Raw genomic sequence first — 24,412 nt, 5'->3', positions numbered from 1 at the left:
CAGAGAATAGTAAATCGGTGGAATGCTTTACTGTAGAGGGCTGTAGACGTAGATTCATTAAATGCATTCAAGGCTGAGATAGACTTTTTTTTACATCACTAAAGGAATGACCGTTAGAAGGAAAAGTCTGGAATATAGATTATCATGTCAGTCATCATCTCAGTGAATTGAGGAGCAGACTGAATGGGCTAAATGGCCCCTACTTCTTTTGCCACATCTTACCGGTCTCTACTTTGACCTCACTGAACATGAAGGTGCTGGAAGCGCAAATAAAGATTTTGAAAGTGAATAGGTGGGGATTTGAAAGATAAAAAATATAGAGCACAAAGATCGGGAGGAGAACCGCAACTCAATAATTTGCTCCGGGAGTAGTCAGTAAGCAGTTAATAGATGGAATCACCCCATTCTGTGTCGTAAGTGATCCTATGAAACACCAGGATTGTTAGTTTTCCTAGATGACCTAGAAAGGTACAGGTTTGAAATAGTCACAACATGTCAATGTGGGATTGCTGCCTGATCACAGAAAGACCGCATATGTTCTCAAACCCCAAGGAGGATAAAACTAGCAATTGGAGTCGAATCAGCCTTACATCGGCAGTGGGGAAACCTTTAGATTAAATTAACATAAAGACATGCTTGGCTTTCAGAATATTATAGTTGAAGAAACGACCATCAGTCGGAACTTAGTGAAAGCAAATCTTCATTGATTAATTTGATTGAATGATTTGCTAAGAACATAGCAATTCGGGAAAGACTAGTAATTGTTGAGAACAGCAATCAGACATCAATGGGAAAAAATGTCGAGACACAGCCTCATTAATTTTGTTACAGAAATGTGCGATGTGTTACATTGTGGTTGAAAGAATGTGGCGGGGCAATTTGAACCAAAGGGTGCAATTGCAAAGTGACCGCAAGCATCGAGAGACCTGTGGAGGTATTGTGGAAATCTTTGTCACAGGCGGAGATGGGGAGAGGCATTTTAGATCCATTGGCATTATAAACAGGGAAACAGAGTAAAACAAAACCAAATAATGTATGCTCCAGCAGCTTAGAACACTGGCTCGGCTTCAGCTGCATATTTGCATTTTATTATGGGTACCACAAGTTTGAAAAGGATGCCAAACGTTTGGCAAGTTTACACATGTAATCTGCTGAAATAGTGCCGAGGGCGTCGGCTTTTAGTAATGCGGTGATCCTCGGTGATAGAGTCATAGAGATGGACAGCACGGAAACAGACCCTTCAGTCCAGCCCGTCCATGCCGACCAGATGTCCCAACCCAATCTAGTCCCACCTGCCAGCACCCAGCCCATATCCCTCCAAACCCTTCCTATTCATATGCCATTCCAAATGACTTTTAAATGTTGCAATTGCACGAGCCTCCACCACTGGCCTCTGGCAGCTCAGAGAAAGTAGCTCAGTGGTTAGCACTGCTGCCTCAGCGCTAGGAACATGGGTTTGATTCTAGCCTCAGGCGACTATCTGTGTGGAGTTTACACATTCTCCCCGTGTCTGTGTGCGTTTCCTCCCACAATGCAAAGATGTGCAGGCTAGGTGAATTGCCCATAGTGTTTGGTGCATTAGTCAGGGGTAAATATAGGGGAATGGGTCTGGGTGGGTTACTCTTCAGAGAGTCGGTTGAGGACGTGTTGGGCTGAATGACCTGTTTCCACTGTAGGGATTCTAATCTAATCTATGCCCTCTAGTTCTGGACTCCCCCACCCCAGGGAAAAGGCATTGTCTATTTATCCTGTCCATGTCCCTCATAATTTTGTAAATCTCTATAATGTCACCCATCAGCCTCGGACACTCCAGGGAAAACAGCCCCAGCCTGTTCAGCCTCTCCCAATAGCTCAAATCCTCCAACCCTAGCAACATCCTTGTAAATCTTTTCTAAACCCTTTCAAGTTTCACAACATCTTTCCGATAGGAAGGAGACCATATTATCGCGCAGAGAAATTGATGAGGGTGTAAGGCGTCATTGCTGTGTTTGGTCAAGTACATAAGGAGAAAATCTTTCCAGTGACAGAACAGGTCATGGGGACAGAATAGTGAAGATTTGTGAAGAATCAGATGCAAACCGTGAAGATATGTTTTTTCTAGAGATTTAGTTGTGGTGGTGAATTACCTACCTGAAAAGCCATTCACTGGTATTACAGAAGCAAATCTGTTAAATCCTTAAATGAAATAAATGCAGGACAGCAAGAAAGTGTTTGAGAATAGAATTAACTGCCTTTTTCAATTTCCACACAAAAAGAAATCAGCCCGGAAAGGATGAGCTGAGTGCTGTTATTTGAATATATCCTACTGAGTAATTCGAAACTACTGGCCATGCTTCCATGGAATTTAACTGAAACAAGATGACTACTTTCACATACAACAAGCAAATAAACACCAACTAGCCACAAAATGACATGACCAGCTATCCTTAGTAGCCACACACGTAGATGACAAGCAACATGAGTTCGACTGGGAAAACACTACTATTATAGAGGTAAAAACAATGACTGCAGATGCTGGAAACCAGATTCTGGATTAGTGGTGCTGCAAGAGCACAACAGTTCAGGCAGCATCCAAATAGCTTCAAAATTGACGTTTCGGGCAAAAGCCCTTCATCAGGAATAAAGGCAGTGAGCCTGAAGCGTGGAGAGATAAGCTAGAGGAGGGTGGGGGTGGGGAGAAAGTAGCATAGAGTACAATGGGTGATTGGGGGAGGGGATGAAGGTGATAGGTCAAGGAGGAGAGGGTGGAGTGGATAGGTGGAAAAGAAGATAGGCAGGTAGGACAAGTCTGGACAAGTCAAGGGGACAGTTACTGAGTTGGAAGTTTACAACTAGGGTGAGGTGGGGGAAGGGGAAATGAGGAAACTGTTGAAGTCCACATTGATGCCTTGGGGTTGAAGTGTTCCGAGGCGGAAGATGAGGTGTTCTTCCTCCAGGCGTCTGGTGGTGAGGGAGCGGTGGTGAAGTAGGCCCAGGACCTCCATGTCCTCAGCAGAGTGGGAGGGGGAGTTGAAATGTTGGGCCGGGACAAGCCAAACAGAGAACAGCCAGGGAATTCCTAGAGGCATGGCACTCATCCACAGATTCTGTCAACAAGCACATCGACCTGGACCCAATATACCGGTCACTGCAGCGGACAGCTGGAACTGACAACTGGAAGTGGCAGATTCAAACCACTATAAATGCTGGAGAAAATATCACAGAAGCGGTTCACAGGAGGCTTCCAAGCACTGAGGATGTCACCTAGACAGGGGATGAAACGTCTGCGACACAAATTCCCAGTTTGGCGAACCGAACCGCAACAAATAAACTACATATTCGAGGAAACAGTGACTCAGAAAAGGACAAAATCCGAACGCAAATATAATGACTCAATACGAGAGGCAGATCGTAGTGGGCAGCAAATACAATGAAGCACACAGTGGGAGATTGATCGGCTCTGGAAATAAAGATCGGTTAGAACGATAGCAAAACAGGTGGAAACAAACAAATATACTATTTCCTCCAACATGAGAAAATTCTGATAGACACAGAAATTCGACTGGTCAGGCCTACCTTCCTTCCTTTCTCCCTCCCTCCCTTCTCTCCTTCCTGCCTTCCTTCCTCACTTCCTTCCTCTCTTTCTTCCACTCTTCCTTCCTTTCTCCCTCCATCCTTCCTTACTCGTTCTTCCTTTCTTCCTTCCATCCTTCCTTCTTCTCTTTCTTCATCTCTTCCTTCCTTCCTCCCTTCCTTCCTTCCATCCTTCCTTACTCGTTCGTCCTCTCTTTTTTCCTTCCTTCCTTCATTCTTTTCTTTCTTACCCTCTTTTTTTCTATTTATCACTAACTAAAGAAGATGTCATGATTTGTTGTACCTTGCAGAGTTGTAGATTAAAATGGTTGATGGATCCTCGCCGCTATAATTCTCTTTCTTTCTCACTGGGCACGAAGTTCTGATATTGACTGGAGGCTGCTCGTCTCATGCCCCCGATATATTCTTTACCTGCAGGACATTGCCTTTTCTGTTGCATCTAATTCAATATAAAGACAGGAACAGTTCAATGAAAGTAAATATTATTAACTCCCCTTCATAGTTGATAAATTTGAATTCTAATCCGAAACCTGTCGGTCACAGAACCCCTCCCCTCTCACGCTTTTAACTTTAGCTTTGCCTAAATTGGTAATAACATCGGTTATTGGTTCGTCGATTCCAGTCGTTCTGTGCCGCTGAAAACAAACTTTGCCAGACCCGAATTTAACAGCGTCTTGCTGCTGAATAAATAGATCCGCTGGTTAATGAACCCCACATCATCTTTTGACTGAACCGAGGTGCAGTTTTGCTCAGATCATTGATCAGGTTCTCCTGCCTATCTCTGTGATACATTGCCGGAAATGCAGCGCTTGGGGATGTCTTTGCTGATTCTACACATTTCCGTGGGTAAGTAAATCGCAATCGCGCTTTCCTGAAATCTGGAAAATTACTTTATCTCGGAGTGGTTTATTATTTTCCAGACATTCGCTATTTACTGAAGGATGCTCTGTTTAATAATTCTTTTTCTCATTTTACACAGCTCCCCAATGTTATTGGTGATTGTTCACAAATTCCCATTCCGCAAAGATCAGAAAGATTCAAAAGTATAGGAAAGTAAATTCCCTTTCGCCGATAAATGTTTCTTGAGTAGGTGTCGTTTTCTATTTCCTGTTCTGGACATTGATTATGGAATACAGGTTTCTGGACGCTTGCCCGCTACAATAGAATTCGACCCAATCCTTGTTTTATTTAAACACAAGATGCGACGAGTGAATGATGTGCTTCGCGAACTCATAGACATTAAACTGTATTTATTAACTATATCGTGAAATATGTTTAAATAGAATTTATTAGGTTAAATTAAATTCAATAATTGTAATAGTAGTCGATGATGCTCAATACATCGAATGAATTCCGAACCAAAACATCAAAATATTGTCATTCCCGGTAAGTGTGAATGTGGTCTTATAATTTAGATCTGAGTTAATATTTCAAGTCACCGAAGAATAACATCGATTAAAATCGGTGAAATTATTTCTTTGTGTAAGTACAGCGGGTTTTTCGTTTTGATCTTGTCCACATTTGGAATAATGATTTAATTTCATTAATCGGCATCACTTCTCACAAACGGGGAAGTTCCTCAATCTGATAACTTGGAACCTAGTGGCATATAGAGTGTACACGATATTCGACCTTTGCTGCGCTCCTGCAGAAAACAAGGTGTTAAACAAGACGACAATCCCAGGAGTGCGAATCAACAATTTCAGCGTTTCAGTTGCAAATAATTTATGGTTTCAGTTTATGAGGCACGGTAATTGATCAGTAGGTTATCAAATTCTCCTAATATCCCCGAAAGAAAAAAATAATTCCACAAGAATGAGATCTCCCGCCTTTCGCAAGAGTTCTTATGGGCACAATTTCAGAAAAATGTACATTATTCTGGAAGAAGGCGCTGTAGGATTTAACTTCTCAGGTATATGTTCGAAGACCTGGGAAGAAACTCTTTCCTCATGTGCGCCAGATTGATGTTAACCAACTCTAATGTTGGTTCCTGTCTGCCGTGGGGTGATTGACGGTGCTGTCAATAAGTGCGCATTTTCTGTAAAAATAAAAGAGCCGAAAAATGCCAGATCCAGCAGGACTCATTCGTTACCAGAGCGAATGAACTGATATTCTAATCATGAACTATTATAACGATGGCTTGACAGGCGTTTTCATTCTGTCCAGTTGTGACTTTTTTGCTCAGATCCTCGACTTGCCCGATTGCTCATGAAAGGGAAGTCAGGCGCGTTGTTGAGCGAAGGTACACTGATGCCAGTTTTGTAACAAGGCAGGAAAACTAATTTGTTTCAAACTTTGAAATTGAGAAAGAAGCAGGCGATATTGGAAATGTCTCTCTCATCCTATGGAAAACAACATCCACAAAATATATAAAAAGGGCTGCAAAATCGCCTTGAGCTGAGCCCAGTAACAAAATCACTCTTTCTAGCAGCATTCAACTGAATGCCATGCTAATTTAGGGAAGGCATCATCATGAATAAACCAATTTCAGAAGCTCTTACATTCCACTTTGTAAACAGAACGCTCCTTCGTTTTTTGAACATTCTTCCAAATACTACCACATTGTCTAAGGCGTGTCCTGTACGAAAATAACTCCTTTACTTTGTGTCAAATTCTACCTGGTTACGCTCCCGGGAAACAACTTTCGGCATTTCATGACGTGTATGTAATCGTTGTTATTGTCACTGTTATCGAGCTATTACTATTCATCACCGTGATCTACTATGTCAGAATTGACACACGTGAAAATTTGAATTCTATTTTGACATAACGATCGCTTACCTAACACACCGAAACAGAAATAATACCTTCCGCCGGGTCTCACCACTTGCTGTTCGAGTTTAGAGATCCCTTGTTCCTCAGTGAGAGACAAGTTAAAATACCGAGCAGGCCAAAGCACCGTTAGCGGCGGGATCACAAATTCGCAGCTGTAGCTGCGAGCGGCTGCAATAGTGGACCCGTTATTCGGCGAGCACATCGGTGAATGTAGCAGAAAGACTTAGAACAAATCAAAACGTATACCGTCCGTTAAACAGTGGCAGAAAGAAATGGTTGTTGCTAAATGCTGTTTCGGACGCGACACGGCAGAAAGCTGTATCTCAGTTGCCTGTGGTAAGGATCCTCTTTCAAGATACTTTTAATTAACCTGTTATTATTAATTAATCTATGATTCTGATCTGTTCAGAACTGTCATGATACACCTCTGAGGCAGGTGAGACTCAACCTTCTGCTCCAGAGGTCGGGATATTACCACAGCACCACAGGAGCCCAGGATATTGTTTACAGATATTTTATAAACAACCTGCTCAGCGATGTTATTACACACCTCCAGAGCAGTTGGAAACTTCAACAAGACCTTTCTAGTTCCAGAGGTAGGGACACTACCATTGCACCATAAGATCCCTAAGGACTTTTATAAAGTATGCGTAACTTTCATTTCTTTACTTAAGAAAATGTAGAAGTATTTAATCAGCCTGTACAGGGATATTATGGGTCACCTCTGGAGGAGGTGAGCCTTGGACCTGAAATGAATGACAGTCGTTCAAGAAAGCGACCAACTAGCATCTTCTCACGACCGAATAGCGATGGTTAATAAATGTCAAGCCTAGCTATTATCAGAATTGTTACAGTGCAGGAAAAAAAACATTCATCCCTTCACATCTGCATTGGCTCTCTGAGAATACAAAAGTTGCTTCTCGTTTCAAATTTGCTTCCTTTGAAAAACACGATGAAACTGAATCCTCTGATCCTCAATCAATTGAGGAGTGTGAAAGGGTTCTTTCAACTCACTCTGTTCAGATCTTCATGATTTTCAAAACTTCTGCCAAATGCTACAAAATCCAGATAAAGTCTAATGAATAATAACACATTTTGTTTGGAAAGCTTCCTTGAATTTTTGTTGTTAAATTTTAATGTAGAACTGGAATAAACGAGCTACTTGCAAGTTTTTCCCCACATGAGCATAAACTACACTATTAGAAAAATTGGAATTCAGTTTGAATCTATTCACAAATAGAATCTCTGAATAAATTGCCAGGTATGATTAATGAAACACAGACGATATTATTTCTCTGACTTACTGTCTGATGGAATAAGTCATGTTAAGCTGAGATTTTTTTTCTCATTGTTACATTGCTGAAATTCTGTGCACTTCCATGACTGGTAAGTTCTGCAGTGAATAGAATTTTATGGATACATTTCAATCATTCTTCTTTTTCTCGTTATTACTGCTGACTTATGATGCAAGGCTACTGAGCGATCATTTTCAAATTTTGAGGGAAAATGGGAAAGAGCTAAGGAGACGATCTAACTGGATTTCACCTCAGAAGAGATGATCTGGACTCGGAGGACAGAATGATATCCTGAGTTGTAATATTCTTCGCTCTTATTACTCTAATCTTCCTCCAGAGCCTATTTTCAGGCATTATGTAATGCATATAGAATGTTAAGGAGAAAGGGTTGCATATTGGTTTTATTTAGGTTCAGTTTCATTATTGCTAATAAACAGTCTCTGTTCTTAGATTTTAGATTTTTATAATCTGCCTATTTATTTTTCAGTTTCAGCAATTGGTTCCTCTAAGCAACCTTCCAGTCAAGATACAACAGTTGGTCCAGTGAACGACAAAGGTAAACATTTTATATAATTGGAGTTTAATATATCATGCAATATTACATACCATAGTAAGAGAATTTGTTGCAATGATTTATCAACACTTGTTAGGAAGATAAGTGTCATGCATCTAGTCTTGTGAACAAATACTTTATGTAAATGATTTGGACATGAAATAGGAGGTATGGTTTGTAGGTTTGCAGATGACACGAAAATAGATGGTGTATTGGACAGTGACGAAGATTATCTCAGAGTACAATGAGATCTCAATCAGATGGGCCAATGTGCCAAAGAGTGGCAGGTAGGGTTTAATTTAGATAATTGTGAGGTGTTGCATTTTCGAAGGCAAAACAGGGCAGGACTTACACAATAAATGGTAGGGCTATGGGCAGTGTTGCTGAGCAATGAGACCAAGGGGTGCAGTTGTATAGCTCCTTGAAAGTGGAATCGCAGGTAGATAGGATAATAAAGAAGGCATTTTGCACACTTGCCTTCATTGCTCGCAATATTGAGTACAGGAATTGGGATGTCCTGTCTATGGGCCATTGGTGAGGCCACTTTTGGAATAGTGTGTGTATTTTGGCCCCCTTTCTAAAGGAAGGATGTTGTTAAACTTGGTTGGATACAAGAAAGGTTTGCAAGGCTGTTGCTGGGACTGGAGTGTTTGAGCGATAGGGAAAGGCTGAATAGATGGACATATTCCCCCCGAGTATTGGAGATTGAGGGGTGACATTATACAGGTTCACAAAATCATGAGGGTCATAGATAGGGTGACTGGATATGGTATTTTTCTTAGGGGGAGGGGGAGGGGAAGGGATGGGGGGCGGAGGGTAGCGCGGGAGACCAAAGCTACAGGACATAAACTTTTCACACCGAGAGTGGAGCATCGTCTGGAATGAGCTGCCAAAGTGGAGATCAGTGCAATTACAACATTTAAAAGGCATCTGGAAGGGTATTCGAAAAGGAAGGATGTAGAGTTGATGGGCCAGTTTGGCAAATGGGACGAGGTCGGAGTCAAATGTCTGGTCGGCAAGGATTAATTAGACCAAAGGGTTTTTTTTCCCCCATGCTGTATTACTCGATGACTTTTTGGAAGCATCCCTGGGACTCATGGTCAATAACCTGCTCTGCACATTTGATAATGCTAAAAGGCATGCTCTTAAGATGGTTTTGTTTGAATATGTGATTTATTCTTTCAGCAATAATTAAATTATCTTCATCTGACAGAGTGCTCCCCAGTTTTCAGAAAGCTCTCTTGCAATTATATTTTATGTATTGCATTTTCTTTACTGGAATGGGAAATAAAATAAAGACATCATAAGTGCAATTTTGAAAGTTGACAAGTGTCAATGTTCTTGATAAATTAGAATAATTTCTTGAAAATGTGAAATCTAAGAACCATGAAGTGAGTCCATATTTCCAAACTGTGCGATTATTGAAGTAAAGGACTTGGTTTCATTTTTGAATTCTGAGAGTTGTTTTGAAATGTGTTTACATGCATTTAAATTCAGCTTTTTAAAATCAAAAACTCCTTGAGGTGAATAGTCCATACTTCTGAAAATAAAGCAAAGGAGAGAAAAACATTAGGCTTTTGAGTCACAACAAGGTGTCAGATAATAGGAGATAGACATAGAAAGCACTTCCTTTGGAAATACCATGCTATTCAAAAGTATGGAGGATCCTTCCAGACACAGTGTGCAGGTTTCTCTCAGAGAGAACAGTTGTGTCACAGCAAAGGTATTTTTCGCTTAGTCGTCCCCAAATCAGTTTTGGTTACAAAGTCCTCTTGAGTGATTTATTATTAGTTCAGGGAGAAGTCCAGAAACGGAAGATTCTGGAAAAAGAATTTAAGGAATGTTATGAAATAAATTAGCTGTGTTAGTTCATTTAAGAGCCCCATAAAGAGATATTAAATAAAGCTAGCATTGAGTGAATACAGAGGTTTGCCAGGAAGAAGTTAATCACAGCTATTGCCAACGAAAGAAGGAACTTCAAAGTGGAAACAGGGTCATGCTTCACTGAGATTTGCGCATCTGGAAGGTTGTTGAGGATAAAATGGTTGAATCATTAGTTCTCATATTTGTGTTGCGACTATCTCAATGAGTTCTTGTATTGTGCTAGAACGCATATTTTCCTTTATTTCCTCGTGATTATCATTGATGTTGTTTTAATGGTAAGTACAGTGTCAGCCTCTCGTCAATATGTTCAGTGATTGACTACCAAGGTAAATAAATTGCAAAAATAAAACTTATGATCCACCAAGCCAGGTTTCACTCTGGGATTTTACTTGTCCAGTATTAATATCAATTGGAATCTGTATGCTTGCAAGTGATAACCAATAAGTCATATTCAAACTCATTGTAGATCCTGAAGAAACTAGAAAAAGTTTTGCAGCAGAAAATGAATAGGAATTTTGAGAAACTTACATCCAGTTATAGTGCTATGTTTGTCCAGCAGTGTGACATTCCCTCGCACAACTGACCTGCAAATCTCTTGCACAATTCCTTTGGAAGTTAAGAACTACAGGGTCTTAATATCTCCTTTGCATCTTAAACAGTGCCAACAACTTTTTCTTCTTCTTGCCTGTACACGTTCAAACCTCGAATTCTCACAGGGGTCTCCAACTTACTGAGAGAATAAATAATTTCAACCACCGATACGTCAGTGACTGGGGAATGATCCCTTTACCATTTTCAGTACAGCAATGAACCAGAATCTGAAAACGTCACTTCTCATAACTTAATTACTCCCCTGATAAAATAACTTCTAAAGTTACCAACCCTTACCAGCGGTCGGTCACATCATTTGTGTGAAACGAAGGTAGACTGGACTTGACCTGATTAGAGACCACAAACACCAATGTCGTGCTTTTTTTGTTCACTCAAGGTGCAAAGTTTCGAAGCTAGAAGCAATACAACATGGAACAGTGAATCGACGCATACGTGTGCACTTTAATAGTAATTGGTGCACAGTGAATAGTCGCAGCTTGAATACTGATGAGCTGAGTTTTGCTCAATTCGAATTTCTCGCCAATTAGTATTGGATTTAGCCTGCTGATAGATTTTTGCTGTTCTTAGTGCTGCGAGTTAGAACCATTTTCTGTTTAGTCGGGTAGGAATGACAACAAATAATTGCTAAAATACGATTTCGTATGTTTTTGCTCTGTATCAGGTTCTCGGTCAGTAGCAATACTGTATCACAGAACCAGGGACCCGGGTTTGATTCCGCCCTGAGGCAACTGTCTCTGTGGAGTTTGCACATTCTCCCTATGTCTGCACGGGTTTCTTCCGGGTGCTCTGGTTTTCCGGAGATTCGCTGGTTAGGTGGATTGGCCGGGACGTTTATGGGGAATGGGTCTGTGTGGGATGATGCTCGGAGGGCTCGATCGGCCAAATGGCCTGCTTCCACACTCAAAAGATTCTACAGTTCTAAGGACGTGTGCAACAACTGGCAGTGCCTCGTGTAATTTACATTTCGTACCATTTCAGTCGACCGTGATCAATTCTGAATATAAGACATCGTTTTGAAAACCGGCAGCACCATAAGTAAAATAGTTTCATCAACTAATTTTCTTTTGTCTCAAACATAAACGCGGATCAAAGCGACACAAGTAGCAAAAGAAAATTCTATTATTAGTGCAAATTGATTATCAAATTATTTTAAAGCTGTGATTTAAAGTTAATGATTCCAGGATGACCATGTCAAATCAGTCTGGATGGTTTACAAATTAATGCCTCTCCTTGAATGTTTAACAGAGTTGAGCGAATCGAGACTGGTGGGTCTGGAGGGGACATGTGCTGGGCAACTGCTCGTTCGTCACCGAGGTCGGTGGGGCTCCGTCTGTAGTAGCCTGTGGGATTCAACAGCTGGAGAAGTCGTCTGTAGACAGATTGGTTGCAACGCCTATCACGCAACATTACCTATCCCAATCTCACAAGAAACAGGACCTATTTTGTTGGAGAAAGTTCATTGCAAAGGAACTGAGTCATCACTATCGGAATGCTCATTCAGTGCTTCAGACCAGCAGAGCTGTGAAACTGGGACCGTTGTAGGCTTCTTCTGTAAAGGTATTTGCATCATAGAGTCAGAGATGTACAGCACGGAAAAAGATCCTTCAGTCCAACTCGTCCATGCCGACCAGATATCCTAACCTAATCTAGTACCATTTGCCAGCAGTCGGCATATCGCTCTAAACCTATTCATATACCCATCCAAATGCCTGGCAAATACTGTAATTGTACCAACCTCCACCCTCTGGCAGCACATTCCATACATGCACCACCCTCTGCATGCAAAGGTTGCCCCTTCCGTCCCTTTTATAACTTTCACCTGCCACCCTGAACCTATGCCATCTCGTTCTGGAATCCCCCACCACAGCAAAAAAAAACTTGTCTGTTTATTCTGTCTATGCCCCTCATGATTTTATAAACGTCTCTCAGGTCACCCCTCAGCCTCCGACGCTCCAGGGAAAACAGCAACAGTCCCTGTTGCTCAAATCCTCCAACCCTGGCAACATTCTTGTAATTTTTTTTCTGAACCCTTTCAAGTTTCACAATATCCTTCCAATAGGAAGGAGACCAGAATTGCACGCAATATTCTAAAAGTGGCCTAACCAATGCCCTGTACAGCAACCACATGACCTCCCAACTTCTATATTCAATGCTCTGATGAATAAAGGAAAGCATACCAAATGCTTTCTTCACTATCGCCCTTTGACTCTACTTTCAAGGAACTGTGGACCTGCACTCCTAGGTCTCTTACCATCAAGTGTATAAGTCCTGATCTGATTAGCTTTTCCAAAATGCAGCACCTCACATTTATCTAAATTAAAGTCCATCTGCTACTCCTCAGCCCATTGGCCCATCTGGTCAAGATCCCATTGTAATCTGAGGTAACCTTCTTTGCTGTCTACCACACCTCTAATTTTGGTGTCATCTGTAAACTTACTAACTATACCTCCTATGGTCATATCCAAATCATTTATATAAATGATGAAAAGTAGTGGACTCAGCACCAATCTTTGTGGTTCACCACTGGTCACAGGCCTCCAGTCTGAAAAGCAATCCTCCACAACTACCTTTTGAGCCTTCTACCATTGAGCCAGTTCTGTTTCCAAATGGATAGGCATTTAATATTGGATATGCTTTTTTGCATGTATCTTGATACTTTGCATGCAACATGTCCAAGAGTATCTATTGCATTCCCCAATGTAGTCATATATTGAGCTTCCACTTTTGGCTGTACAGACATTGGAAGACATCTACAAGGGGGACACAGAAACATTCTGAGAAGGAGGAAGAACGAGAGATTGGTTAAAATATGCTTACTTATATTTATAATCTTCATGTTTCCTTCAAAGTGCCATTTGTAAAATTGAAAATTCATTTACACATTTCTTTGAGAAGCTGACAAAACTGGTGGATGAAAGAAAAGCACAGAAGGTGTATATGAACTTCATAAGGCGTTTGATAAGGTTATACACGTAGGCTATTGCACAAAATGCAGAGTTTTGTGGTTGAAGGTGAATTAGCTGTTTAGATCAGAAATTGGCTAGCTGAAAGAAGAGGGTGGTGGTTAATGGGAAATATTTATCCTGGAGCTCAGTTGCCAGTGGTGTGACACAAGGGTTTGTTTTAGAGCCACTGCTGTTTTTCATTTTTATAAATGATTTGGACATAGTGAGGTGGGTGAGTAAACTTGTGGACGACACTAAGGTAGGCAAAAGTGTGGATAGTGTCGAAGGATATTGTGGGTGTCAGAGGGACATAGATAAGATGCAGAGCTGGGCTGAGAAGTGGGAAATGAAGTATAATGTAGAAATGTGTGAGGTAGTTCACTTTGGAGGAAGTAACAGGAATGAAGAGTACTGAGCTAATGGTAAAATTCTTGGCAGTGTAGATGCACAGAGAAATCTCGACATCCAGGTGCATAAATCCCTGAAAGTTGCCACCCAGGTTGATAATGTTTTTAAGAAGGCATATCGTGTGTTGACGTTTATTGGTAGGGGGATTGAGATTCAGAGCCACAAGGTCATGTTTCAGCTGTACAAGGCACTGGTACAGCCACACCGAGAATATTGCATATAGTTCTGGTCACTGCATTATAAGAACAATGTGGAAAGTGTTCAGGGGAGATTTACGAGGATGTTGCCTGGCATGGAAGGAAGGTCTTAAGAGGAAAGGTTGAGGGAACTGAGGCTGTTGTCATTGGAGAGAAGAAGGTTGATAGGTGACTTAAGCGAGATGTATAAGATAATTAGAGAGTTAGATAAGGTGGAGAGTGAGAAACTTTTTCCTCAGATGGTGAAGGCTGACAGGAGAGGACATAGCTTTAAATTGAGGGGCGATTGAGTTAGGATAGATATCAGGGGTATTTTCTTTATTCAGAGAATAGTTGGGGCATGGAACTGCCTGCCTGCAACAACAGTAGACTCACTGATTTTAAGGGTATTTAAATGGGCATTGGACATACATATGGATAATAATGGAACGGTGTGAGTTAGATGGACATCAGATGTATTTCACAGGTCGGCACAACATCAAGGGCTGAAGAGCCTGTATTGCGTTGTAACCTTCTATGTTATATGTTCTAATACCGGGACACCTAGTTTTCCCTCACTTGTTTCAGCCTTCCCACTTTGTTCAAGTTATCAAACTATGTGTCCAGTGTCCTGAGCTGGATAGAGAGAAGTTGAAAGCTATGTCTTCTGCCCTTGTCATTAAATTCACTTTTGCGTTACAACTCCAACTCTGCCCAGAATTGACTAAGCCAAAGTCTGGACATTTCAGCTTCATATATAGCATCAGACTGCCCACATATTGCACCAACGTTAAGGCCACCAGTTTCCAAGTCTGTAACATCATGCAGAATTGTGTTGTTTAGTTCCTGCGGCTCAATATTCAACTCCATGGTCTTTGAAATATGCTAGCTTCCATTTCAATAATTCCTTAGTTTTAAACTCTTGATCCTTGCATTTAAATCTTTCCATTGCCTAGCCTTGCAATAACTTCCAGGCCTAAACCTTTTTAACATCCGTGTTTCCATACCTGGACAGGTGGGTCTTACAATGTACCCTGTGCCACTGTCCCATGTGGGACCTTCTTCAAGTGCTGCAAGGTAGATATTTTTTAATCAACCTACTCAGAGATATCATCACACATCTTTGAAGCAGATGGCACTTGAATCCTGACTTCTTGGTCTCAGGCATGGAGACTACCACTGAAACACAAGAGTTCTTCAAACGATATGAGGTATCATCAATTCTTTACTTCTGGTCACCTGAGCACCAACAATTTTATCATTGATGGGCATGCCTACAGCTCCTTCGCCCTCAACATTGAAATTCCTTATCTAACTGGCTATGTTTCATTATCTTGCTTTACTCATTTCAGACATTCCTTCATCCTAACTCTGTTGTCTTTGTTAATTTCTCACCATGTGGCAAGGTGTCTTGTTTCTTTTATAATGCTTCTGTGAAGCAAGTTGAGACATTTTATATCTCTAAAGGCACTATGTTTGCACTATTTTATTGCTGGACCAAAAACATCTGAGTGTGCACCTATTGTGACATCATGGAGCTCTACATCTGGCTTTGTTTCTATATAGAGAAAGTGAGGACTGCAGGTGCTGGACAGTCAGAATTGAAAACTGTAGTGCTGGAAATGGTCAGGCAGCATCCGAGTAGCAGGAGAGTCAAGGTCCCGGGCATGATCCTATGAACACATTGTGTTTCCTATGGTTTCATTCCTGGATGTCCGTTGCCATTTGCGCCTCTGCTTCTCTGGTGATATCTTTCAGAATCTACAGTTTAAGAAAACCAGTTGTGATAGTTGCAGTCAACAAAATTTCAGACATTCCGAGTAACTACTCATCAGTTTGTGTTCATAACTAAACTTGTTCTTATTTCGAGCAAATTTCGAGCTTATTTCAATTGAAAACATTTCTTGTCTTCTATATCTTTATCATGTATTTATCCAAATCCCTCTTTGACAATCTGTAAATTTAAATTAGTTGCATTATCCTCTCGAAAAGCATGAATGATTATAATTGAGAGATTATTTGCTGATACCTTGATGGCCCAGTCTCTTATCAGTAAATAAGGTTCTAGGAAGATCAAAATGGTTCTTGTTTCTTCAGGCACATTGGTCGTAACCTTTCTCTCGATTATGAGGTCCATAAGACCATAAGACATAGGAGTGGAAGTAAGGCCATTCGGCCCATCGAGTCCACTCCGCCATTCAATCATGGCTGATGCGCATTTCAGCTCCACTTACCAGCATTCTCCCCGTAGCCCTTAATTCCTCTAGACAACAAGAACCTATCAATCTCGGTCAAGAATATGTCCCAGCTAACCCAAAGGTGTACATTAGCACGTGCAACCTGGTTGGTTGAAAATACTTATAAAAGCTGAAACAATCCCAGCCCATGGCCTCCCATGATAACCTCAAGACAGTAAGGGTTAACAAGTGGCCTGCTTTTTCTCTTTGGATTTGCATTCACGTTTAGCTCATAGGTAAATTTGCACAAAACACTCAAACTTGATGCCCCCAACTCAACTTCATGACTGTCACACCTTTTCCCTCAACGTTGCTCCTGTCCTTCACATTCAACCATGGCTGAGTTATATTGTCTCGAAATATTGTGCTGCAACCAACCTTCATTTGAGGTAGGCTCTCCGTTTTGAAAGAAAGTTGCTGTTAAAAATTAAGTTATGCCAAAGTGAACATTCAAGCAGTAATGCCAAATTCGAGGATGACGGATACAGTGTATGAGTGCTCAAACAATAAAGTGCGATATCATTAGTTATGGTTTGGCCAGGAGACCCTCAAGTAGCTTAAATAATAATATCAGAAACTTGTGTTTAATCCCTCTTCTCACCTCTCGAGACACATGAGGCAAATGAAGGAGACAATTCGTTCCGTTTTACCAGTTACGAGAATCAGGGAGAGATATAGCACAGTGGTAATGTTAGTGGACCAGAAATTCAGATTTTTTTTTGGCACTGATTGACTTTAGAGCGGTCGATCAATATTGCGACTGCAGAATAATTCTGTCGCTTTCATAAAACATAACGATAATTCTACCTGTGTGTGGAACCTCTCTGCTTCTCCGTGGCATCTGACTTCGAATCTTTGTACTTTGATTATTATCCACAATTCCAAAATATATTTTGTCTCTTCTGCCTTGTATATTTTCTTTTTATAGTAATAATTGCTGATGATCTATTACCTCTATTAATACATCTTATATGTTAAAGGACTGTGCTCTGTGTCATGCTATAATGACCACTCGCGATTACGATCTTTTTGTAATTGTAGAGCTAACCTCCTATTCCGTCGATTTATTAATAGTGTGCCTTGAAACAGGAAGAATGGCTGTGATAGCTGTTGTTAAAATGATTTTAAACAGGTGGTTTATTGTCTTCTGTTAAACTGGCGCATGCCAGCTAATGTGAATATCCTGATGCATTCTTCCCTGACAGCCAGACAAATTGCTGTACTGAAGGATGGAGGTAGCCCTTGCGCTGGAAGAGTTGAAGCCGCGAGCTTTTCATCGTTGATTGTAATGTGTGGGCGAATGTGGGGTATAAACGAAGCTCGTGCTTTCTGCAAATTTCTGAGCTGTGGCGACGCTGTATCTGCATCAGGGAATTCTCAGTTTGGGGCTGGTTATGTGCCGATGCTGAACTTTAGACTTCATTGCAAAGGCACTGAGGAGGACCCTTGGAAATGTGAGATTAAACATTTGGCTCACAAAAACTGCTCTGCGGAGAAAGAAACAGCTGGTGTTGTTTGTTCAGGTAACTTTTCCGTCTATATTATTTTAGATAATAAAGTGCCATTGACATGTTTGCATGCTACAATACTGAACAAGTTGTATAATCAAGTAAATTATTAAACAACTCAATATCATTGAATTCTACCTTGTGGACTATCGATTTAGAAATTAAGTTTTCAAACAAATTATGGAATATTTATTGCCCATCCTAGTTACCAATGAGAACATAGTAATGAGCTGACTTTTTTTGGCTCTTTTAGATTTGATGCTCGGCAATGAGCCAGGACAGGTGTCAGATCTTGCGGTGGGAGAACACTTTGGTAACAGTGACCACAACTACCTCACAGTTACCATAGCCTTGGAAAGGGAAAGGAGCAGTTACCAAGGGAAGATATTTAATTGGTGAAAAGGAAATTATGAGGCTATCAGACATGAGTTAGGAAGTACAGATTGGGAGCAATTGTTCCACAGAAACGGCACAACAGACATGTGAAGACTGTTTAAGGAGCAGTTGTTGCCAGTGATGCACAAATCTGTCCCTCTGAGACAGACAAGAAGGGGTACGATTAAGGAGCCTTGGATGACGAGAACAGAGGAGCTTCTTGTCAAAAGGAAGAAGGCAGCTTACGTAAGATAGAGGAAGCAAGGATCTAGCACAGCTTTAGAGGATTACAGGCTTACTAGAAAGGAGCTCAGAAATGGACTGAGGAGAGCCTGGAGGAGGCACAAAAAAGGCTTGGCAGGAAGGATTAGGGAGAACCCAAAGACGTTTTATACATATGTGAGGAATAAGAAAATGATCAGGGAGAAGGTAGGGCTGGTCAGGGATAGCATAGGGAACTTGTGCATGGAGTCAGAAAAGATAGGGAAAGCCCTAAATAAGTTTTGTTTGCTTTGGTTTTCACTAAGGAAAGGGACCTTGTTGTGAATAAGAACTTTGAGAAGCTGGGAAGCAGGCTTGAACAGATCAAGATTGATGAAGTTGATGTGTTGGAAATTTTGGCAAACATTAAGATTGGTAAGTCCTCAGGGCCAGACCAGATTTATCCTAGGTTGCTCCAGGAAGTGAGAAAGGAGGTTGCTAAACTGCTGGTGAAGATTTTTGCTTCCTCACTCTCCATGGGAGTCATACCAGAGGATTGGAGGCAGGCAAATATTGTTCTTCTTTTCAACAAGGGGAATAGGGAAATCCCTGGCAAGTCAGTCTTGCATCTGTGGTCAGCAAGGTTTTGGAGAGAATTCTAATAGATAGGATTTATGACTATCTGGAAATGCATAGTGTGATTAAGGCAGTCAGCAAGGTTTTGTGATGGGCAGGTCATGCCTCACAAACCTTATTGAGTCCTTTGAGGAGGGGATGAGACAGGTTGATAAAGGTTGAGCAGTGAATGTGGTGTATATGGACTTCAGCAAGGCATTTGATAAGTTTCCCGATGGTAGGCTCATTCATAAAGTCAAGAATATGGGATACAGGGAATTTCATGGCACTAAATGAATAGTAAAATATTTTCAAGTCTGAATAATGAATGGCTTGAAAATTAGCTTGCATGTAGTGGCATTCTCATGTACCTGCTCCTCTTGTCCTTCTATGGGGTTGGCAATTACTGCCCAAGTAACCTTCCTGAATGTATATAATGCATCTTTATATGGTATACATTACTGGTACTGAACATCAGTGTGAAGGCAGTGAATATATGTGGTAACAAATCAGCCAATTGCTTTGTTCTGGATTGTTCTCAGTGGTGTGATTGAGCATTTTTGGAGATGGATTATCAAGGAGAGTATTCCATGACATTTCTGACTCATGCCTCTGACTCAGAGAAAGGCTCTGGAGAATCAAAAAGTTAATGTGTCATACTGCTGACCTGCCCTTGTAGTGATAGTAATTATATGCCTTACAAAGATCGGTGATGTTTCTTAGATTTATACATTACGCAATTCTTATTTTGGTTGTCTCTTCTTGAAGTTGCCACTGTTTGATCAAGAGTAGAAATGAAAGGGAAACCTCACTCTGATTAGAGGTAAAATGTTGCCTCAGCTGTGACAAAGATGCTGAGGGACAAATGGTTTTAATTGAGTAAAAGTTATAGCAGACTATCCAAAACGCTAAGAGTGGAACTCGTTACAGTTAGAGGTTGATAATTGAAATGTAAGACATCAGAACAGAGGTAGACCATTTGTCTGATCGAGATTGCTACATTCAATTACAGTAAGCCAAATAATTTTTAAAAATTTACACATGGGATGTGGCATCAATGACTCAGCCAGCATTTCTCCCTTCATTGCGTTGGAACTAAATAGCTTCCAAGCCATTTCAGAAAACAGTTAAGAGTCAATCACAGGAAATGAAAGTGCTGGAGAAACTCAGCCCATCTGGCAATGTCTGTAGACAAAAATGCCGAGTTAATTTTTCACTTCCACCTTTTAGTTATAATTTGTTATAATTCTGCCATGAGTCTGGAGAAACACATGTGAACTAGACTAGGTACAGATTGCAATTTCTTTCTTTCAAGAACTTGAGTAATACAAATGACTTTTTAAAAATCGTGTTGGTTTAATGGTCATCATTAGAACTTAATTCCATCATTTTATTGAATTTAAATTCCACCATCTGCTAGAGTGGGATTCAAACACGGGGCCACAGAATATTAAATGGGTCTCTGGAGCTCCTCTGATAATCTTCAAGTCTACTACCCTGCCTTTGCCCACTAATACATAATTTGTTTCTTTATAAAAAAAGTTATCTCAGCCTGGATATTCTGAATGAATATTCTGCAGCAAAGAATACTTTAGTTCACTATCCTATCCTCCAAGAGAAGAAATTAATATTAACCTCTGTCTTGGAATGACAATGCCTTATTCTGAGGTATTCTCCCTTGGTCATAGTCTGTCTATGCGAGTGAGTACAGGAATTAGCATGTAGAATGGATAAGTTTGTGGCAGAAAAGTTGGAACAGGAGGGAGTGTTTTTGATTTATGGATCTGAATCAGCTTCATTTCGGGCAAAGGTTTGAGCTGCACAAGTCTGACAGATTGCACCTGACCTGTTCATACTTGCAGGAATGTTTGGTCATGTGGGTGGTGGGAATTTCAACTAATTTGGCTGAAGATGGAATACAGAATAGAGGTATATAAAAGATCATGCACAAGAAAATAGAGAAGAAGAACCAAGTCTATCTAGAAAGTGAGGCATAGATGGTCATGTTAAGGCACAAGGAATCACGGCAAGGCTGTATGACATTTATTTCAATGCATGAAGTCTTTCGAGTAATGCCGCTGAATTGACAGTGTTGATTTCATATGGGGATGTCATGTTATTGCTGTCATGGAGATATGATTGATAGAGGGGCAGGAGTGAAAGCTCAATATGCCAAAGTGAAGTCACTTTAGGCATGATAATGAGATCTGCAGAAAAGGAGGTAATATCACAGTGGAGAACAAAGTGTCAGCAAGGAGGGATGTTATCTTAGAAGATTCCATGAATTAGGCCATGTGGATAGACCTCAAAAACTAAATGGTGTAAGTCACTTTTCTGGCTGCACTATAAATACCCAAATAGTTTGAGGAGGTGGAAAGACGGATATATAGGCAAATTCGAAGTGCAAAAGCTCTCCCCCCCTCCCCACCACCCCCCCCCCCCCACCCTCACTCTAACCCAATACCCTCTCATTCTGGCCTCTCCTGCCCCAAAGAAAAGACCTTGTCTGTTTACCCTATCTATGCCCCTCATGATTTTATAAACATCTATAAGATCAACCATCAGCCTCCAATGCTTCAGGTAAAACAGTCCCAGCCAACTCAGCCTCTCCCAATAGATCAAACCCTCCAACTCTGGAAACATCTTTGTCAATCTTTTCTGAACCCTTTCAAGTCTCACAACACTCGTCCTATTAAAGGGAACCCACAATTGCACAATAATCCAAAAGTGGCCTAACCAATGTCCTATACAGCCACAAAAAAGACCTCACAACTCCTATACTCAGAGTTCTGACCAATTAAGGTAGGCATACCAAATGCCTTTTTCACTATCCCATATATCTGTGATTCCACTTTCAGGGAACTATGAACCTGCACTCCAAGATCTATTTGTTCAGCAATATTCCTCAGGACCTCACCATTAGTGTAAATGTTCTGCCCTGATTTGCCTTTCCAAAATTCAGCGCCTCAAATTTATCCAAGTTGAACTCCAACTGCCACATCTTGGCCCATTGACCAACTGATTAAGATCCCATTGTACTCTGAGGTAACCCTCTTCACTGTCCAATACATCTTCAACTTTGGTGTCATCTGTAAACTTACGAATTATACTGCCTTTGTTCACATCCAAGTCATTCATGTAAATAGCAAAAAAACAGTGGACCAAACACCGATTCTTCTGGCATACCACTGGTCACAAGCCCCCAGTGTGAAAAGCCACCCTCCACCACCACCATCTGCATTCTATGCATCAAAGCAATTGGAGACATTCAAAATGGTAACAAATAGAATGTAGAGCCATAAAGGTGTAAAATATATTAGAAGCGAGAGGATAACCGAGGACAGATAAGTCCAATTGGGAAGCAAAGCAGCAATCTGTGTGTGGAGCCAAACAACATTGCTGAAGTTTTAAACTTGCACTTTGAATCTGTATTCATTGCACAGATGTATATGTAGGACAGGAAACCAGGAAGGGGGACTTTGTTGTGCTTGAATGAATTAGCATTGAGAGATTATCATTGACATCTAGCAGGTTCAAAAGTGGAAAAATTCCTATACCCAGATAAGATGCATGCCAAGCTGCTGTGGAAGGCAAGAGAGGAGATTACATGGCTTCTACTATCAATTTTGACATCATCACTGGCCACAAGAGGGGTGCCAGATAATCGGAGAACAGCTAATGTGGTATCATTATTCAAGATGAGTGGTAGGGATAAACAATTAAACTAACAACTGCGAAAGAGAAACAATTGGAAATAGTTTTGAGGGACAGAATTAATCTCCATCTGGAGAGTCAAAGATTTTTCAAAGATAGTCAGCATTTCTTTGTTAGTGGGAGATCATGTCTCAAAATTGACTCCTTTTTTTCAAGGAAGTGACAACGTGTCTAGATGCGGGTAATAGAATTGATATAGGTTACACTGACTTCAGTAAGGCTTTTGACAAAGACTCATATGGCAGACTGACTAAGAAACTAAGAGCCCAGTTAAATGTGGCAAATTGATTTAGTGGCACGAACCAGAGGGTGATGGTCAAATAATGTTTAATGTCTGGAAGCTTGTGTCCACTGGTGTACCACAGGGTTTGATGATGGCTGTATTGTGTACATTAATGGGCTAGGCATAATTGCGGGTGGTATGATCAGTAAATTTTCAGATGCCATACAAATTAATAGCCTGAAAAAAATGTGAAGAAGAAAGCCTTAGATAGCAGACTGATGTAGATAGACTCATCATATGGACTTAACAGTGGCGAATGGAATTCAGTGCTGAAAAAAATGAGGAGTATCAAGACAAGGGAATACACATCAAATGGTAGCACCTTCAAAAGTACAGAGGATCTGAGAGATCTTAGTGTCCTTGAAAGCAGCAGGGCAAGAAGATAAAATGGTTGAGAAGGCATATGTAATACTTACCCTTTATTTGACAAAATAGTGAATACAACAGCAAGGAGATTATGAACCGTGTACAATGTTAAGCCACAGCTGGAGTAATAGATGCAGTTCTGGTCATCACATTGTTGGAAACTGTGGTTGCACTGGAGAAAGTGCAGAAGAGCTTTACAAAGTTGTTACCTGGTCTGAAGTGATTCAGCTTTCAAGAGAAACCAAATGAACTGGGGCTGTTTTGCTTAGAGCAGACAAAGCTGATGTGTACCTGATTGAATGCACAAACTTCTGAGGGGCATAGGCAGTGTAGATAGGAATAATGTCCCTACAGTGAAGGGGTCAATAATTATAACACAGTTTTTCAGATATGTAGCAGAAGTATTAGAGGGAATTTGAGAAAATAATATTTTGTTATCAAGGGCTGAAGGTATCTGGAACTCATTGTCTGAAACAGTGATGAATGCAGGAACCCTTAAGACCTAGAAGAAAAATTTAGGTGATCATATAACATATAAGGATCTGGGTCAAGAGTGGAAAACTTGGATTAGGATAGATGAATGGGTATTTCACAATCAGTGCAGAAGGGCTAATGAGAAAATCAAAAACAACTTAAATGCCAATCGATAAGAAACAGACAAAAATTGTTCACAGTATTCCAGCTGTTCCTTGTGTAGTTTTAACACAAACTCCCTAATTTTGAACTGCATTCCATTTTCTTTCCTTATTATCAACTTAACCTGGATTCCCAACTGAATCCTAAATCTTGTGGTGCTGCAACTTTCTGGAGTCTTGCTACATTTAAATAATATTCAGCTACTCTATTCTTCCTGACAGAGTACAAATAAGAAACATACGTTTTCCTGCCCCTT

General features: G+C 40.7%; 1 protein-coding gene across 1 annotated transcript in view; it reads left to right on the top strand.

The window, feature by feature from the left end:
- Positions 1-24,412, top strand: part of LOC140478629 (scavenger receptor cysteine-rich type 1 protein M130-like) — a 90,742-nt gene that overhangs the window by 41,922 nt on the left and 24,408 nt on the right. The window contains exons 6-8 of the mRNA XM_072571846.1: positions 7,023-7,160; positions 8,131-8,199; positions 17,664-17,981. Coding sequence (XP_072427947.1) covers positions 7,023-7,160; positions 8,131-8,199; positions 17,664-17,981 — 525 coding nt within the window. The remainder of the gene's footprint in view (positions 1-7,022; positions 7,161-8,130; positions 8,200-17,663; positions 17,982-24,412) is intronic.

Source organism: Chiloscyllium punctatum, chromosome 6 (genome assembly GCF_047496795.1).
Source record: "Chiloscyllium punctatum isolate Juve2018m chromosome 6, sChiPun1.3, whole genome shotgun sequence".
Taxonomy (NCBI): Eukaryota; Metazoa; Chordata; class Chondrichthyes; order Orectolobiformes; family Hemiscylliidae; genus Chiloscyllium; species Chiloscyllium punctatum.
Note: the sequence above shows the minus strand (reverse complement) of the source record. Positions and strands in the feature narration are given on the sequence as shown.